Here is a 19819-nt window from a genome sequence, read left to right on the forward strand (position 1 = left end):
TTGTCCTTAAAGCCCAACTCACTTAATTTTTTAAAAACATCTCTTATGAGATTTTTTCTTTCCCTCCTGCCCCGTAAATATTTCTGCTCTTATGAATAGATCATTTTTAAAGACACTTACTTGGCAAAGAAAAAAATAAAGGTAACCTTTTCCCAAAAATATTTGTTGGGACTAGATGTTTTTTACCATTGCATACATGGAAATTGTATTTATTATAAGGGTATACTGGCTGAGGTTCACACTGCTTTAACTGAAAGATAGGAAGATAAAGAAAGAATAAAGATATGTCAAACAGACGTGCTGGCTCCTCAGACAAGACCCCAGAGTGTGAGGTTATGCCTGTCATGGGCGCAGACCTAGTATTGTGATCTAGGGCTTCAGAACTTGATTTTGTCAGATTTGATCAAGTGTTAGTTCCTAATAACCAACCGACTAGGACCAGATATCAATGTATGCATTTGTAATGGGGAATAACCCTTCTAGGTAGACCAGATGTGTGAGTCGACTGATAGACTTATTTTTCTTCAATAGCAAAGTAGATTATAATAGAAGATTGATTAACAATTATGAAATTATAATGAGTTGGAGGTGGAGGGGTGTTGAGACAATTTCTTAGTCACTTTGATTTAGGCATAGGCAGAGCCCACTCTCTTCAGTCGAATTTATGAAACATCTTCTATGGTGGGCTGCTTCTCTAGATAGATTGATCTCTTTCATGTATTGATTCTTAGGAGCTTTGTTCTCATTTTAGCTAAGGTTTTAGGAGCACATATATTGCAAATCTGGTGTAATACATTGATTGTGCTTAATGAAGGTAAACTCAAAAGTCACAAATACCACCCATGTCATAGGATTGAGATAAAGATTAAATGCCTGTAAATCATTAGCATAGCACCTGGCATATAGTAAAATGAAAATATTTAGAGTGTCATTTTTTGGTTAGGAATATTAGTGTTAAAGATTTATAAGGAAAAAATACAATACAAGGGATTAGAAGAATATATAAAAATTGTGGCTGAACATGCTTTCTATGTCTATTGTTAAGGTAGATAACCTAAAACTTATTATATTCACTTTTAAAAGCAATCTCTTCATATTTTAATTCATTTTCAGTTTATAACTGAAAATAAACGCCTAATACATTGTGTTGCTTTATATTCATTATTCAATTTTAAGACTTTAGGAACTGTAAGGAGCTCCCTATCCACCATAAACTCTTTATATACTAGTATAGCTGTTTATTCTCTTTCTCTCATGAACATTTGAATTTCAACTATGATAATTATTGTAGAACTTGTTTTAAAATTTTCAAGTAATCTCGAAGCTTTTGGAAAAACATGGGGTTTACATCCTAAATCCTATATAATAAAGATGTAATATGCAAATGGTTGTTATACCTTAAAATGTAACGACTGACCGAGTAACGACTGGATCACAGATCAGCAGGAGGGTGGGGCTGCAAGCTATAAGCGGGCAGCCGAGAGCTACAGGAGCAAGCTATGAGAGGGAGTTGCGGGGTGGGGGGGGGGGGAGCTACAGGAGGGCAAGGCAGCGGGCGGAGAGCTACTGGAGGGCGGCAGCGAGCTATTGGCAAGCTACTGGGGCACGGATTCGTGCACAGGGCTACTAGTAAGTAATAAGAAAAATTCAGAGTAGTCTCCCAGCTTCCGCAGTCTAGATTGGAAGGACATTGGAGTTTGCACATACAGAGATAAAAAGGGCTTACTCATCCAGTGGGGTGAATCACTGTTGTTGGGGTCATTTTTCCATTCTCGGTCATCAGTTCATTGGTGTTCATACTACGCAGTGACCTTCATATACTACCCATGTCTTTTAAAGGTATTGCCAGTATAATTCAACAAATAATAATTGATAACTGTGCAAAGAATGCTGTAGTGCACATTCTAGGGAAGTATTCAATTATTGCTGGGTTATTAGTTATAGAGATTTTTTTGAGGGGGAATCCTTGGGTTCTACATATATAAAAAACAAACAAACAAGTTTTCTAGCTACTTTTTGGTTACAAATTAGTTTTCCAGGGCCACCATAACAAGTACCACAGACTGGGTTGCTTAAGCAGAAATTTCTTTTCAGTACCAGAGCCTAGAAGTCTGAGTTGATTCTTCTGAGGCCTCTTTCCTTGGCTGGTAAACAGCTGTCTTCTCTCTATGTTTGCATGATTTTCCTCTGTGCTTGTCTGTGTCCTGAAATCTTATATCATATTGGAATAGGGCTCACCCCATTGCCTTCACCACACCATTTAGAACATTCTTGAATCATGTTAGTACTAAACATTAAATTATTGAGGATTTTATAAATCAAAACTAAGAAATAAAAGTAGATAAACATATAAATAGTATTCATTTTAACCCAAATGGGGATTAAAAGATTTTTATTTAATAATAGCATGTATTTTTGAAATCCTTTAATAGTGTACTCTTTGGTAATTAAAGAAAAATTCTGAGCAGTTTATTTCAACTGACTTAGCTAGAAGTTTTCCAAATGTAGATTTCTTTAAACATATTTAATCTTTTTACTTGCTACTTTATTGGATGTTTGAGAAACATCAAAAATATGCAACACTTGATAATCATGAGATTGGAAATCTGTCTGCAAGACAGATTTCTCAGGAAAGTGGTGAGGATCTATCTGTGTTACAGGTATTTCATCATGTGTTTGCACCAAGTATACTTTGCAGTTGGTGAGGAAAAGGTGCTGCGTACATCTTTCATCCGTAAGGTGAAGGGCACCATTGACCATTCTGTCAATATCTGGGTTCTGGTTACATACGTGCGTTCACGTTATAGAAATCTTATTGATCTGTACATTTGTGATTTGTGTACGTTCTCCTATATATGTCACATGTCAAAATCTACATTAAAGATAGTGTATAGTGTTAACAGCATTATAATAAGTAGAACTCATACATTTAAACATTTCATTTTCTGTGTTCTAGAATAACATTGTTTTTATTATTTTGGTACTAATTTATATTAATTTCCCTATTTGAATGGGCAGTTTTTATAATTATAAACATTGTATACCAATAACTGATTTTCTCTTAATGTGGGAAAATGTTTCTAAATAGTTTTCAGGATTTAATATCAGCATTTAACCAGCTTAATTTTGTGGTACAAAATCAAAGTTTGAAAGTACCATTTGAATACTTTAAGAGTATTTGAATTTGCTTTTGATCTGTAGCCTTTATTGTTCCTGAAACTATATTTATTTTTTAAATAATGGAAGCTATGAGATTTTAATGTTAGTTTTGTAGCTTTTAAAAGGCTAGTCTTTTCAAATATATTTTCTCAGAAATCCAAGCAACATCTGTTAACTTTTTGAGATCAACAGAACCCAGATTTTCAAATCAATAGTTTCCCCAAACTCTCATGTCTTTGGAGCAGTTGTATGAATAGAATGTTTTTGGACAAGCATCTGCTTTTGTGGTGTCTTTGTCTTTCTGACCTCCGTCAGGCTGACAAAGTAAAAGAGTACCTTTCCCTTCTCCAAACAAGGCCTCGCAAAGGAAAACCTAACCGCTGAGGGAGATTTTATGCTGTTTTAATCCATTTGCCCAAGTACTTTGGTGTAATCCAGTGTTTTCTAGTAATGGTAGAAATGTATTTTGCTTAAGACATAATTCCATTTTGGAGAAGACGCATGTGGCACCTCTAAGTTACACTTCTAACTCAGTTATAACTGAGCTATGCTAGCTCCACTTCCTCCTGTGTAAACCTCATCTCCAGCCCAGACCCCCCTTGCTCCATCTGCTTCTGTTCTGGGCCTCTTTCCCTGAGCATCACAGCACCCTGTCTGCAGCACCACCACCCTGCAATGCCTTGCTCTGATTTTCTTTTAAGGTCAGATGCTACTCAAATGCTACTCACCCCTCTTTCTGCCCCTTAAATCAAGACCAATTGTTCGCCCTAGCCGGTCTGGTTCAGTGGATAGAGCGTCGGCCTGTGGACTGAAGGGTTACAGGTTTGATTCCAGTCAAGGGCATGTACCTCGGTTGCAGGCTTCTCCCCGCCCAGGCCCTGGTTGGGGCACGTGCAGGAGGCAGCCAACCAATGTGTTTCTCTCACATCAATATTTCTCTCTGTCTTTCCCTCTCTTCCATTCTCTAAAAAAAAAAAAAATCAATGGAAAAATATCCTTGGGTGAGGATTAAAAAAAAACACAGCAACAATTGTTCCTCCCCTATTTGTTCCTATTGCACCTGTCACCTAACTATCATAGCAAATAGACACATGACAGTCTCAGTGTTTACTTATGTGGCCGTGGAGTCAGGGCTCTGTGTGTTTATCCATAGTGCCCAGCAATGTGAGCAGTCAAGAAACATTTGTTGAATAAAATTGAGGTGTTTGGACAGGCTGGGCTTATAAATGCCAGTTTTTTTCAGGGAAGGCATTTTCTCAAAAGTTTTCTGATTAGAAGTTCATGTGGCCATTTCCTGCGTATTCAGGAAAATACATATAATATGAATATACTGCTCTTCTTAGCTGTCACCTGCTTGGTGATAAAATGCCAAACTTTGTACTTTTCAACATTTGGGGTATAGTGGAAGATTTGATTAGGGTCAAGAAACCTTTGACCAAAAGGAAGTTTATAAATTGCTTAAAGATTTCATGTGTTATGATATTCTTTATTAGGGATTAATTGAGAGTAGTATACAATTGCTATTTCTCCTGTCGTGGTGAAATAGCCAAGAATTAAATATTGTGATATTCATTAAATTGCTAGTTAGCATGGAATTCTGAGAGAAAAAAAGATTGATATGGTAGTTGGTTTAGATCACGTGACATACTCCTTTAGTATTATACTAGTTTGGACCTTGAGTGATAGTTACAGCAAAAAGCTTCCCTTAAAACAAGTGTGCTTGAAGAACTTAAAAAAAGAAAGTATAAGATTGACCTCTCACCATCCAGATTCTTTGTTTTTGAGACAAAATTATATATAGCCAATCTTTTTCAATTACAAAGCTGGTAGATGAAATCACAATTGATCCTTTTGACAATGTTTGAAAGGTTGTGTGTTTTTTTTTCTCATTTGACATGCAGCAAGGACATATGGGCGAAGGAGAGGTAACATTATTGTTTCTAACTTTTGAATGTATAGTTGTATTTGGAGAGGATCCAAGTTTGTTCAACTTCTAACCCTCATGGGGCAGCGGGTGGGTGAATGAAACCTAGGCTTGATTCATAGATACTTTATTCATTGTAGTTAACATTGTAGACATTCTCGTTTTAAGGAGTCAAATGGTAGAATTTGGATGTGAACCAAAATAATTTTCCTATATTATGTTATAAAGTCAACTTATTTATATATAAAGATTTGTTTCCTTTTTTTCTTTCTAAAATGAATTTCTTAGGAGAAAAAAGTTAAGACTCTTTAAAAAAGAAAATACAGCCCCAATCATCTCAAATACCTGAGTATATTAGAAGTTCAATTATACTTGAATACCTTGTTTACTTTTTTTTTTAACCAAGTCAGCAAAATGCATTTGGTTTAAAAGGTGATTAGCTATATAAGTAGCTAATCGTATACATTTGAAACATTGGGTGAAAGCTCTAGAAATTTTAGAGAATTTTAGAGTCAGCTCCGCTTCAAAATGTAAGTGATTTTTGAAGATCCTTCAGGAAATAGCCTCCAATTTTATAGTCATTTTTTAGTCTTCATTATATAATCTCTTTGAGCTGTGATTTTACAGGATAACAAATATACTGTTATTATTTGTGTTTAGTAGTGAAAGGTGCAAGGAGGAGAAGTGTGGCAGCCAAAGGACATTGGAATGTTTTCGTGAAGGAAGAGCACTTGAGAGCATTTCTGCAGGACCCATTAAGGAGCTCCTTGTGCAGGACCTAGACGTGATTGGCAGCCTGGGCAGTGGCCAGTGCGGGGGAGATTCTGCACTTACTTGTAGCTCTGTGTTTTGCTCATGATTTCAAAGTTTGAATTTTGCTGTCAGGTCAATATGGGAAGAATACAAACACTGGCATCTCTGGTCTTTGCTGCTTATATATTCTAGATAGGATTTTCAACATCAAACTTGATAACTAGTTGTTAGAATTAGATAGCACTGTAGCAGATGATTACTCAACTGAAAGAAAATACGTCTTTAGCATGCCTAAAAATCTCAAATTCTTAGACCAGACAATGAAGTTAGATAATAGCATTAAGTGGGTTTAGTTGTATCCCATTAGTTAATGTAACTAAGATGAGTGCTCACTTTAAAAATCAACACGTTCATTTTAAGGACATTCTTAGAGGAGATTGTGCAGGCCATATTATTGTTGTTTTCTTTAAAGTTTTAGTGATCTAGCATCTGACAGTCGAATCTAATACTCAGTGTACACGTCTAGGTTGCCAGTGGCCGTGGGGCCCTGCCAAGGCACTGCTGTGCGCTGCCAACTGCTTTCAAAGGAGTGCTCTCTCCTGCTGCACTTCCATCCACCTCACTGGATCCCAGAGGGATAACTGAGCAGCCCTCTATTTAACCATGTCCTTTCTCTCTGACTCAGTTGGGACTTGAAGGTGATGGGAGTTCAAGAGCATATCGCAGTGGTGCTATTTGTTATTCAGTGAGAAAACGAAAAGCCGCAATTTTATTGAATCAGCTGCTTGCCTTGTTTGTTGTGCAGGATAACCAGTGGCCTGGAACATTTTCTGTTAGCTTTCTTCCTGCTTTCTATTCCAGGTCAGTCTTCACTGTTTCCAATGGAAGATGGGTTTTTGGATGATGGCCGCGGGGATCAACCTCTTCATAGTGGCCTGGGTTCACCTCACTGCTTCACTCACCAGAATGGAGAAAGAGTGGAGCGATATTCTCGCAAGGTGTTTGTGGGCGGATTGCCTCCTGACATCGATGAAGGTATATTTAGAAAGAAGCATCCAGAGCCCAGTGCCCAGGCTGTGGCACACAGTAGGAAACTCATAGATAGAGGTCACTCTTATGATAACAACAATCTTACCTGGCTCCAGGTATTCTGATTTGATTGCACTGTTCTCTTTTCGTATCTTCCTATCGCAGCCTATACCATTAGTTCACAGAAGGAAGGGGGTGGGGGCAGGACTTTAGGAACCAGCAGAAGCAAATGATCAGACGAAAGGAAAAGGAGCAGACATCACGGAAAACTCAAGGATTGTGTTGAGGGAAGACATAAGTGCTAACTGCATTTTTGTCTGTGTGTGCTTCCTTGGCCAAATGCAGTTATGTATTTTCCAAAAAGATGTGGACTCTCATTGTGGTAGCTGGTGCAGGCCGGAGTCTTTAGTGGATGCCACAGTTGATGAGGAAATGTAATATTGGTGGGTAACACAACACCAAGTGGGCAGAGATGAACTTGACCAGGTAATCAAGCTTCACATGCCCAATTAAGACAGGATGGATTGGCATTATAAAGGTGGGAATTCTGTTTAGAATGCACAGCATGCTTATGGTCACAGGGAAACAGTACGGACAGGCGAGCATTGTCTACACAATAACTGGCCTGCGTACTTTAAAACTGTCAAGCACATAAAAGACAAGAAAGAATGAGGATCTGTTCCAAATTGAAGAAGATGATGCCCTAGGGCAGTGGTCGGCAAACTCATTAGTCAACAGAGCCAAATATCAACAGTACAACAATTGAAATTTCTTTTGAGAGCCAAATTTTTTAAACTTAAGCTATATAGGTAGGTACATTGTTATTAACTTAATTAGGGTACTCCTAAGGCCTAGGAAGAGCCACACTCAAGGGGCCAAAGAGCTGCATGTGGTTTGAGAGCCGCAGTTTGCTGACCACGGCCCTAGGGACATGCTGTCCAAATACAGCACGTGTTCTGGATCAGAAGGGAAAAGAGAGATGCTGTTGGGATAAAGTCTGTGATGTGGGCATTGTATCAGTACTGACTTCCTGATCGGAGTGCTGTGTGGTAGTACATAAGGAAGTGACCTCGTTGAGGAGGTCACAACAGTTGCATTATGGGATATAGAGCATCATGTCAGAAAAAGATGATAGGTGGTGGGTAGACAGGTAAATAGCTTGACTCATGTAAAGGTACAGGTAGGAGGAAGGGAAGAGGCAATTGTGCACAATATTAACAGTTGGGGAGTCTAGATGAAGGGATGCGGGAGTTGTTTTTTGTTTGTTTTTGTTTTTTGAGGGGGGACTTTTTTGTACTGTTATGTAAATAGGAGATTTGAAACTGTTTTTTCTAAACTAATTCCTAAAAATGATCACAAAAATATTGAAATCTATTTTGCTTTGTTTATTAGATGAGATCACAGCTAGTTTCCGTCGCTTTGGCCCTTTAATTGTGGATTGGCCTCATAAGGCAGAGAGCAAATCCTATTTTCCTCCTAAAGGTAATTCTCAAGATTCAATATACCATGTACATTTGTCCTTTTATTGTTTAATGTTTACCATTTTCATAAATGTTTGCCTTCAGTGTAAAATTTCCCATTGTTAAACTTCTATTTTCCCAAATGCATCTTTAAAATTTCTACCTAATATGTTACTTTCAATTCAAATTTAATTTTACTCTAAAAGATGTTTCAAGATATCAAACTGAACTTAATGTTGATATCAGACTTTAGGTATGAATATTGTTTTAATTAAAAAGAAATTGAACTCCTTTCCCCTTCATTAGTTTTAGTTTATATTTCCTTTCTCTTGAAATGTTGCAAAAAAAATAATAATAATAATTAGGAGAACGTCTACGCCTTTCCCCCCCTTTTCACCAGGCTATGCATTCCTGCTATTTCAAGATGAAAGCTCTGTCCAGGCTCTCATTGATGCGTGTATTGAAGAAGATGGGAAGCTCTACCTGTGTGTCTCAAGTCCCACTATCAAAGACAAACCAGTAAGTGCATTCCAGCATGAGAATAGCTTCTGGTTTCTGCCTCCATCTCTACTCTGTTTGAAAAACCCACAGCATCTTGATGTTTCTATTCATTGACATGTTTGTAAGTAGACTGGGAATGAAGTTTTGTTACTGTTGTCAAGCTCCTAACATTGACATTCTGTATATTTGTGCATATTATTTGGCCATTGAACTTTTGATTAATTAAAACATTGGTAAATCTTTACTATTAAAAGACTTCACCTGATAATGCATTTGATAAAGTAGCCGAGTTTCCTCTGAATAATAGATTTAGCTTCTAATAGGCATCACATTTTCACCTTTGTTCAGTTTACTCTTAAAAATGAAATGCAGGGTTAGGATACACTATTTTTAAATATTTTCTAGTTTTACAGCTTTATTGCTTTTAATGATGTGAATTATTGTTTTAAAAATATAAAATACTCTGCAACAGTTTTAAACATTTCCCCCCACAAATTGTACTGAGAATGAGACCTTTGGGTTTGCACACTCCCCAGGTACAGATTCGGCCTTGGAACCTCAGTGACAGTGACTTTGTGATGGATGGTTCACAGCCTCTTGACCCACGAAAAACTATATTTGTTGGTGGTGTTCCTCGACCATTACGGGCAGGTATGATTAAACCAAAAGACCTTCCTCACCCTTTAGCATAAGATGTATTTTATAAAGGTTTCTCGGGATAAATTCTCCCTTAAGCAGTTGAGTTAATGTCTAAGAGTGAGAGTTCTGGAATCAAAGTGTCTGGGTTTGAATTCATGTGCTCTGCTCTCAGTTAATAGTTGAGTGACCTTGGACAATTGCTTAATTTCTCTAATTCTCAATGTCCTCGTCTGTCAAAGGGAGTAGTAAGTGTATCTCCTTTCTATAGAGCTGATTTGAGGGTTAAGTGAGATAACCAATGCAGGATGCTTAGTGCAGCTTCTTATAATGCCCATGACCATCACTCTCATCATCGTCGGAAAATAAACGACGCCCTTCAAGAACAGATGCTGGATTGCGATGTTTAGTGTTTGTTTCCCATGTCCTCGTTTGCTTATCAGCTGCTTGCTGGGCTCTGAAATATAATATGGGTCCCAGCAGTGTATCGTGTTTTTAGCATAGTGCTAACAGAAGAAATTTCATCCCCATCACCTCATTTGAGGTTTGGTAGTATAAGTACGATAAAGATCAGAAAATGAACAAGAATGCAGTTTCAGAATTGTAACATATAATGGAGAAAGTGATACATTCGTTATTTCAAGTTTTTATATGAGAAATTGGCAAATAGCTAGCCTGTGGGGAAAGGTCACAAGATTTTGATGGAAAAAGCCAGAAGGGCCTCCAAACAAAGAGCTTACCAAATCAGTTTTCTAGTGTTGAAATGATTATTTATACTAAGCCAGACCTTGCTAACCAGTAAATATATGGCAGCAACGTGGTATAGACCATGGTGCCAAGCCCAGCAGTGCCACTCAACCGCCTGTGACCTTGGACTGAGTGATCATCTCCGTGCCTCAGTTTCCCCAAGAAATTACTGCCTACTTCATAGGGTTGCTGTGGAGATGAAAAGAGAACATAAGTAAAATATCTAGCAGAGCCCTTGCCCTTAGTTAAAAGATAAATGGACAACTGGTTATAATAACGCTTGATTTGAATAATTATAATGACATGAGCTCAGAGTGCAGATGAGCTGCTTTTGATGAAACCGTTGGTGAGCCAGCTGAGTCTTCCTGATTTCAGATCCCCTCTCTGCGTCTTTCTTATTTAGTGGAGCTTGCCATGATAATGGATCGGCTGTATGGAGGTGTGTGCTATGCTGGGATCGATACCGACCCTGAGCTGAAGTACCCAAAAGGAGCCGGGCGAGTCGCCTTCTCTAATCAACAGAGTTACATAGCTGCTATCAGTGCCCGCTTTGTTCAGCTGCAGCATGGAGAGATAGATAAACGGGTAAGTCCTAGACTGCGTTCTGGAAAGTTCTAGAGATGGCCCTCTAACTGTGTCATTACCAGATTGGATGGGGAAATCTTATATGACCAAAAATTGACAGCTGACAGTTATGCCTGTAGGACCTCTGGGTGTATGTTCTATAATACATGTAGGAATTTCCTAGGAATTGCTTCTGTATGCGTGTTTGAGTAGCCTAACCAGAACCCTGTATCAGTTTACTTATCAATTTAATTTTTCCTAAGCTATCACCTAGATCCATTCATTTCTTCAGTTAGTCAATCATTCAATATTTACCAAATCCTTCCGGCTATGTTTTAGCAAGTGTACAAACATGAATGTCCTTGAGGTCTCCTGACATTTTTTCATCCTGGGACATTAGGACCTTAGTGAGCCCTGCTTTCCAGTGCACTGTGTGACAAATGATTGAATAAATTTACTTCTAGGTCTGCATGTCTTAGAAATAGTTCATTATAACAGATTAGGTAGAAGAAGTCACAGTCTCTCCATCTGTGGCCTGTCCTGCCTGGAGCGAGGTGGGAGCTGTCAGCATTGTTTCCAGCACCTCACACTCCTCTTCGTGGGGTTTCTCTTCTGAATCAAAGGGCTGGAGAAAACCACAAAGATAGCTTTGCCCTCTACTTTCTAATGTATTTGAAACATTCCATTATGTATCTTATTTCTTTGCATTCACAGATTCATTTCTTATCTTTGTATTCCATGCGTTCAACAAATGTTTTCGTGCCAAGGACAAGAAGTCCCTGTCCTCAGGAGTTCATGGTCTGGTAGATAGTGTGGCCTGTGCCGATGGCCAGTAGGCAGACGGTTTGTTCCTAGTTTGTGCTGAGATAAGAATGTACACAGTGTGAAGCGGCCGCTCTGGGGAGCAGTGTTTAGTTCAACTGACTTTTTTCCTAGACAGACCCTGTGGATGTGGAGGAAACAATGCGTTGATTTGCATTCATGTGGGCTCCTTGTTTCCTGGCAGACGGCACCTTTCTGAGGCCTGGCTGGGATGCCCAGCGCTCTGAGGCGTTGTGCTCCCAAGGATGGGTAGATGTGCTCTTCTCGAGTCGGCGTGTAGAATCCACCCAGGCAGTAGTGGCTTACACACACTGTTCATGCTTCGTGTCATGTATATTCTGTGTCAGAGGCAGTACTGACTGTCAGGTCATAGTGCCGTCATGCTGACCAGCTTAAAGAGAAGGGTGTGGATTCTGTTGTGAAGGAGGAAGGTGCAGTGTTAGCCACAGTGACAGGCCTCCTGTGTTTGAGTCACACTGAAAAATGAGTACATCTGAGTAAACAGTCTCTGGCTCCACTGCTTCATTCCAACACAGGTGTCAGAGTTGTGAGGTTAGTCATTAGAAATTGAGACTTCATTTTTACTCCTCTGATCCAGTTCTCCGACCAGTGCTCTTGCTCTCTGTAGAGTTCTGGCATGGCCTCCTAGTGCTCTAGTTCTGCCTGCCCCTCTGTCTCCCCTGTCACCCTTCTCCTGTTGGTCCCGGCTCCCCTTTGTCAGAACTGGATGGCACCGGCGTTAACGACAATCTGGTATAAGGGAGTTTCAACCACGAGTCCAAGACTAAAAACAACCACGTTATTCCCACTGGCGAATTAATAGCCAGGTTATTTTTAATACTCGAGAGGCTCAAATAACAGGCAGCCTATTGAACACTGGAGCGGGCCCAGTTCCTAAATGCACCTTTGGCTTTTAGACTCAAGTAAACCCTTCCTACTGACAGGAGGGTGCAGGGCTGGAGATTGTGAGTAAAGTAGCTGCATGTGGGTTCCCAGAGTAGCAGCTTTGCAATTCTAATCAAGATGTGTGCGCTGTGAACAGAAGCCACAGCCAGGCTTGATTACCACTCAGAAGCCGCCATGGAAGTCAGGGTTTGACTAGCGAAGGGCTATTTTGTGGAGCGGGAAGCTCTTAGTTGGGTTTGTTTAAACTATAATTCCACATATAATGAACAACCAAGTCCACTAATTAAAATGCTGGTGTGTGTCTGTGAAAATTCTCCCGGGGGTTTAATTTCATAATGCTCAGCTGCCTTCACTTTATTTCTGTGGAATTCTTTTTGCCTTTGAAAAGTGTTGATTTAATATGCCAAAAATGTAAAATGATGGGTATAAAAACCTGACCGGGTTCTTAAAGATGGACTCTCTTAATTTCAATAAGAGACTGTGGGGCATCTTGGCAGAGCCGTTCAGACAGTGATGGAAATGCGTGCGCACAGGAAGGAAGAGTGGCCTGGCGGTGTCACGGAAAACATAACCACCTCCCTTTTATTTTGGTTGCAGGTGGAAGTGAAGCCATACGTCTTGGATGATCAGCTGTGTGATGAATGTCAGGGGGCCCGTTGCGGGGGAAAGTTTGCTCCATTCTTCTGCGCTAACGTTACCTGTCTGCAGTATTACTGTGAATATTGCTGGGCTGCTATTCATTCTCGTGCTGGCAGGGAGTTCCACAAGCCCCTGGTGAAGGAGGGCGGGGACCGTCCTCGGCATATCTCATTCCGCTGGAACTAGAGAACGACAGTGCTCGTGTTCAGGCCTCAGAATAAGTGCACTCTTCTGTTCATTCTGCCCCTCCTCAGCCTCTTCACGCTGGCATGCCCTCTGTAGCAGTCTCACTTCACAATAGTATAATGAAAGAATGGCCTATACTAGAGGTGTTTTGTAGATTCTTGTGTCACTGAAAACAATATGTATGAGCTCCTTTTTCCTATCGCCATCATGTTGCCTGGAAGTTTCATACTCTTGCTGGAGAGCAAGAGGATCCATACTTCCCGCAACATTTTCTTAGAGGAGAGAGAGAGATTAAGAGAGAAATGAAATGATAGAGTATTTTGGGTTTTTAATTAAATTATTGTTAATAATATAACATATAAGAATACTTTTATTAAAATAACCATGCAACAATAACACTATTAGTCTATCCTGACACATTTTGTCTCCCGGGAAACGCTTCTGCCTTTTTCTTTCTTTTCTTTCGTCTTGTTGCCTCTCTCTGTTTCCATCCCCTTTCTGTTCTTTTACAGGCAGGGGAGGAAGTTAACAATTACTAACAGGAAATAGCATGTTAAAGCGAACGCAGATGCATGAGCAAGATTGAAGCAGCCTCTCACTCATTGAAGGGTTCAGAGGCCGAATCTAATTTCATCCTGCCTCGGAGTTACTTCCACATCAGAAGCAGTCAAGTAGGCAGATCTAGGTTTATTTTCTTTTAAACAATTGTGAACATGTAGAATGTAAAAATTGGGGAAATTGACTACTGAGGGGAGTGCACTTATTTATTTTTAAACTTACTTATCTGGTCACAGCCCTAGGAAACCTACCAAAGCTAGAGTTCACGACAACTGGTGGAAAAAGTAGCATTTCCTCTCCCGAAGGACAAGTAGCTACATTTTATTTTTGATGTTCTAGATAAACTCTATCCTAATTTACTAACACTCATCAGGTGTCAGCCTTTGCTCTCCATTTTGACGTTACCTCAAGGATGTCCTTTTGATTTTGTGTTAAAATACACTTGTAGCCAAAACTGGAAGACAAAATCAATACACTAATTGGCTGCTGATTGGCTTACTTTTAGATTTAAAGTTACTCTGGGTATCCTGTAATTTAGTTGTAACATAGAAAATGAAAAAAAAATTTAAAAAAAAAGTTGAGTAGTTGCAAAGTGTTCTGCACTGTTGAACTAAGTAACTGTGTGAATCTGCAAAGGTCCGTATGTTTATCTTCCTCTTCCTATAAAATAAGATACCGTTACAGTTTCAGAACTGAGCATGGGACATAGTCAGTGTTTGAAGTGCCAACTTCGTCGAGTAATGCATGCTTTATTATAAATAAAATCCTAGCTCGGAAAGGCATTCTTATGTGTGGACAGTATGCTTCAGGGGTGAATTTAAAATAGTCTCTTGAAGCCCTGGTCTTGGAAGTAACTTTGATTTTAATTGACTTTATCTTATTAAATGCCCTATCCACCATTAAAAAGATTATCATCAGTGTGCAAAACGTTTTAAAAAAACATAATGGCAATCTTGCTAGTTGTGCTACCTAACAGTACCATCTTGGATCCTTCAAAACCAAAGACTTGCCCCAGCACTACGGTGGAACCACCTGGCTGATGCCCCTACCGATTGTCTTTAGGAAAAGCAGTCCTTTATTTGAATACAGGCTTTAATGAACGCTATACCTGTGCAGTTCCAAAGGTCAAAATGGAGGCATTTGCTGTCTAGTAGTCCAACACAGAGCGGGAGCTGCTTCCAGGGCCCCCTGCGAAGGCCGGAAGCAGCCACGTGGACGGAGGGTGCTCTCGTGTAGCTGGTCAGGGACTTTCTTTTCTCCTGAACTACATAATCCTAAGTGGAATGTTCATTTGCCTCTTTTTCTTCTTTTCAACGCTTGTAGGCGTCTTGGGGTGTGCTATTGTGCTGTTCCTACTCAGTAAACAGGTGTGATGAGTTAACAAGAAATAACACTGTTTGAGAACTAGCTTTGAATAATAATTTTTCCCTTTGTACATGACCTGCTGAATTTCGGTACAGTGTTTTGTAGCTAACTTATTTTGTCATGCACATAATGTATATTTGTTATGCACTACTTTTGTATATCTTGTTTTTCCAACAGTGAACATTTTTAGGCACACTTTTCACTGACGGGATATCTCTTTATGCAATACCTCAATTTTTCATATTGCAAAGAGTAGCTTTTTGTACTTTTATTACTGAGAGATCTTCATATACTTCATTTTTTAATATAAATAATTTTAATAAATTTTATTTTCTTATATTCTGCTTTTTATACATTTCAGTGCTCTGCATACATTTTGAATTATGGATGTTGTGCACTGGCAATGCTATTTTAGAGTCTGCAGAAAAGAGAAAGCATGTTGCTTAAACATCCTTCCCAGCACCAGCTGTTGGTGGACCTAGAATTTAAGAGATAGTCTATGTGAAGTCACAAATTAATGAAAAAAATTCGCATGAAAATGACAGATAACACTGTAGTTCCTAAAAAAAAAATTAAATGCATAAGCATAGGGTAGAAATTTAAAATGACAAAATTGTCTACAGCTTCTTACTAAGTTTTTAAAATTATTCATAACGCAGACATTTTTTGGTGAATGTTTAGCCATTTTTAATATTAATAAATTGATGTTAAGTGTTTGATTCAGAGATGTCTGCTCTTTTAAATTATATATAAAGGAAAAAACCAGCCTGCCGTGGGACAGGTGTGTAATGTTAGTATGCATGACTAATGTAAGAAATCGCTATTCTACTAATATTTACTTGTGATTGTGTGACAAGTGTGTTTACAGATTATTTGGTTACACTTCAATTTACAGGGCATAAACAATTATTATCTATTACTCTGAACTTTATCGATTACATGTCCTTCAGATTACATGGGATTGTAGTTGGGAGTTACCATGTAACTCAAAACATAATTAACATGTAATTAGTTTACAGATTTTAGGGTATCACTTCAATTTACCAAGCATGTAGTTCTAGCGCACTAGCATGGCACCAGCCATGTACTTACAATGTAGTTACAGAGTAATTACATGGTTATTTTTGCAATGTAAAATAAAGTGTTTCTGATTATTTTCTATGTAAAGGAGCCCTCTCCCTCCTCCTTCTGGTCCCCACGCTTTGGTATAATATATATACTTCTCCATACACAGACCTCTGCAGAATGCAAACTAAAACTTGCAGTGAATGAATTTAGCATTTGATGAGAGTGCTGTTGGAAAGACTTGATAACTCACCCCTTTTGTTTTGAAGAGTTGAATCTTCTGTTAAAAGGTGATTTGAAACTTGAATGTGATGAATTGTGGCAAGTTAACTTCAAGTTATGTGCAATACTTATTTCAAACTTTTGAAAGATCTTTGCAGTGTAATTCTTTGTTTTTAATTGCAGACATTTAAAAATGTCATTTTCTACTGTTAAGAGTAATCCTCTTTCTTGTTGGTGTTTCTAAAGAAAAGAATCAGAAATCAATCTTTCTACTAATGTAAATTTGAGATTATTTTTAAAAATGGAATAAAAGAGGTTTTGGTCATTTGCTTTATTTTATTATCTTATTTTAAAGCTACTGTGACTGATAGCATTGTAAGAATTGGGACAATATTGTATTCAACTGTTTTATTTTTTATATTTTTAAAATTTAAAGTATAATTAGTTTTTATAATTTTCATCAGATTTTTGTTATATTTTTTGGAAGTGAAACTTTTAGCAAGTGGGTGTCTAGTTTTTACTAATCCCTAATGTTTTTTTCCCCAGTGTATTGCTCATATTATCAGAAGGAAAAGTTATTTAAGTATGTCAGTTAATTGTACTACTTGGCTGAATTTCCATATAGTTTTTACTGTGTATGGGGAGGTTGTAGTATTTATTATAGCATTTTAAATAAGGGTAATTCATTTTTTATTAAAGTCATTTTCACGTTAAGTTCCTATTTTTGTATGTTCTACTCTTAAGTTATATAACACAGTTCCTTTTTAAAAAGAGTTCATTTGTTGAAGTGCTAGTGGAAAATTAATGTTATTAAATAGTTTGCAAATGACTATTTATACCAGTATGCATATAATTTTTAAATATTTGTAATGTGAGATGTTGAATGAATAAAACTTTTAACTCAGCTTTCTTTTAATATACTTATTTATTTTCAACATAAGTAGGTTATGCTTCCATGGTTGGGAAAATAACATTTTATAAATATTAAGAATATATTCCTGGGCCATGACAGAATGAGCGGTCAGGAGCGATGCCCGGTCACGTGAGCACTGCTGGTGAGCGCGCACAGCCATGCGGGCCCATGAATGTCAGTTCCCATGCTGCCCCGCACAGGTCTTCTCATCCGGAGTCTGGAGTGTGTTCCGAGGCCTTAGCCCAGGATCTGCTTCAGGCCAACTGTCCAGTAACAGTGAGGGAGCAGGTGTTTGCTGGGGGAGGTCGGTGTCCGGGAGGTCGACAAAGGGCCTTTGTGAATGGAGAGTCTGGGTTTCTGCCAAGCTCCCAGAGGCCCCTGGTTCGCAAGTCTCCTTTGACTTTCGGTTCCTCCCTAGATCCTAAGGTCATAGGGCATGGCCTCGGAGATTCTCACCTCTATGCCACGTGAGTTAAAAGTCTTATATTTGTTTTGGTTCAGTAATTGTGAGCTGCCGAGTGCTGTCATGTGTCGGTATTTCTATTTCACGCTGCATTTTCAAACTTTTAACAGAAAGTACCACGCTGGGAAATTTGGCCCCGTTTTGCCAAATTTAACTTCGGCTCTTTTTTACCTTGGATATAGTATTCTTGAGACTAGAAGGAGCAGCAGTTGTCCTGAGACAGACGGACTTAGAGGTCTTCTGCTTCTAAATTGTCTTTCCCAATATGCAACTTTCCCACTACAGGGCCTCCTGAGGATTGAGCCAGCAGCGCGGAGGCTCCCCCGGAGGACCAGGTCACAGCTGGCAATAGCTAAAACTTACCTGTCATTAGCAAAACTTAGGCTCAAAGTTCAGTGGAGCACCCCCCCCCCCCAGCCCATAGCATTCCAAGGCATCCTGAGGTGGCTTCAGCCCTTGGGGTGGGGGGGTACTATGAGTCGATTTAGTCTTATTTCAGGAAATGTTTATTTTAGGCAAGTGCTGTAGCAACTATGTGGTGAAGGAATGTGTAGGTGCACTGCACCCGGCGTCAGGATCGGAGTGGTGCATCCGGAAGGGTGTGCGGAGCTGTCTGGGCTGAGCTTACTGGGAGTTCACCTAGCCCCACCCACCGGGAAAGCTCTCTGCCCCATCCCCAACCATCCTTAATAATCAAGGTACTTCATAACCTTTGTTGCTAATGGGTTTGTATCCACACCCAGTTCAGAAAGAAAATAAGTAATTTTTTTAGGAATTTTTTTCTTTTTTTGTTTGTTTGAGAAACACTCCCTTAAAGTGTGACCAAAAGTCACAGGAAAAGGAAATTCCTGATTTTAAAAATTAAGGGACAAAAGAATTCCTGATTTTAACTAACAAAATGAGTTAACATTTCCAGGGTCATTTTTTTTCCCTGACATATGTAATAACAGAATAATGGACGCAAGAAACTCTAATATTTATCTGGCCAATTATACTCTTCAGAGCACTAAGGTAGTCCTTACGGCAAGAAAATGACAAAAAAGGAGTTGTGTCATGAAGTACGCTTAGGAAACAAGGCCCTGCTCCCCGGGAAGCCCTAGGCCATTAGGTGAGTAAGGCCCGAGGGCCCTAACGGAAAGGGCCTGCTTGCGTTGTTGGGAGTCTGCCCCACGTTTCTTTGACTCCAGGCTATTGACAGGTAACGGCTCCGGCTCCATCGTGTTCCCTGGTGCCAGGAGCCCTAGAGCCCCACTTCCCTTCCTGTGCGGCAAGGGCTCTGCTGGTCACGTCCGGAGCTGGTGCCGTTGTCCACACTGAACTTCACTGCGGTTCCACGCAGCTGCCTAGCTCGACCCCCGTCCCATTTCCAATTCAGCTCCAGTTTCCCTCTTCCTCACTCCCACTCGGAAGGAAAGAGAGAAGTTCTTCGCAGATACACCGTCACGTTGGTTCATCAAAGCCATTCTGATCACGCGACTCCCTGGCCAGACCAGCCCTTGTTTCTTTTTGTTTTTGTTTGTTTGTTTGAACCCTCACCCGAGGATATTTTCCCCATTGATTTTTAGAGAGAGGGAGGGAGGAAGGGAGGGAGAGAGGAACATCAATATGAGAGACACACATGGATTGGTTGCCTCCTACAAGCGCTCCAACTGGGGCTGGGGTTTGAACCTGCAACCCGAGTATGTGCCCTTGACCAGGAATGGAACCCGGGACCCTATGGTGCATGGGCCGGCACTCTAACAACTGAGCTACACCGGCCAGGACTCCGCCCTTCATTTCGTATGGGTGCCACACATCCCAAGGCAATCCGGCTTTGACTGCCGTTCCGTGATAGGCTTTCTGTCTCTGATCACATATCACTTCCCTCCTGCAAAACTTTCCTTTTGCAAACGTGCCCCAGCATCACC

At 39.6% G+C, this 19819-nt stretch overlaps 1 protein-coding gene and 1 long non-coding RNA gene across 8 annotated transcripts in view; both read left to right on the forward strand.

Annotated features, from left to right (window-relative positions):
- The window catches only part of CPEB4 (cytoplasmic polyadenylation element binding protein 4), a 55888-nt gene extending 38447 nt beyond the window's left edge, over nucleotides 1–17441 (forward strand). For 3 of the 7 annotated variants that reach the window (XM_006097664.3, XM_006097666.3, XM_023761442.1), the window contains 7 exons: nucleotides 5061–5084; nucleotides 6698–6871; nucleotides 8258–8347; nucleotides 8726–8844; nucleotides 9363–9477; nucleotides 10613–10794; nucleotides 13099–17441. In XM_006097664.3, coding sequence (XP_006097726.1) covers nucleotides 5061–5084; nucleotides 6698–6871; nucleotides 8258–8347; nucleotides 8726–8844; nucleotides 9363–9477; nucleotides 10613–10794; nucleotides 13099–13326 — 932 coding nt within the window. In that variant the 3' untranslated portion in view covers nucleotides 13327–17441. Of the gene's footprint in view, nucleotides 1–5060; nucleotides 5085–6697; nucleotides 6872–8257; nucleotides 8348–8725; nucleotides 8948–9362; nucleotides 9478–10612; nucleotides 10795–13098 lie in introns of those variants that run through there. The other 4 variants (XM_006097665.3, XM_006097667.3, XR_002831408.1 and 1 more) reach the window with 3 other exon arrangements.
- A 975-nt stretch (nucleotides 17442–18416) lies between these two features.
- LOC111827721 lies at nucleotides 18417–19518 on the forward strand. Its single transcript, XR_002831409.1, has 3 exons — nucleotides 18417–18610; nucleotides 18915–19020; nucleotides 19288–19518. It is a non-coding gene; the product is annotated as an uncharacterized LOC111827721 (long non-coding RNA).
- The last annotated feature ends 301 nt before the right edge of the window (nucleotides 19519–19819 follow it).

Source organism: Myotis lucifugus, unplaced genomic scaffold (assembly GCF_000147115.1).
Source record: "Myotis lucifugus unplaced genomic scaffold, Myoluc2.0 scaffold_208, whole genome shotgun sequence".
Classification (NCBI taxonomy): domain Eukaryota; kingdom Metazoa; phylum Chordata; class Mammalia; order Chiroptera; family Vespertilionidae; genus Myotis; species Myotis lucifugus.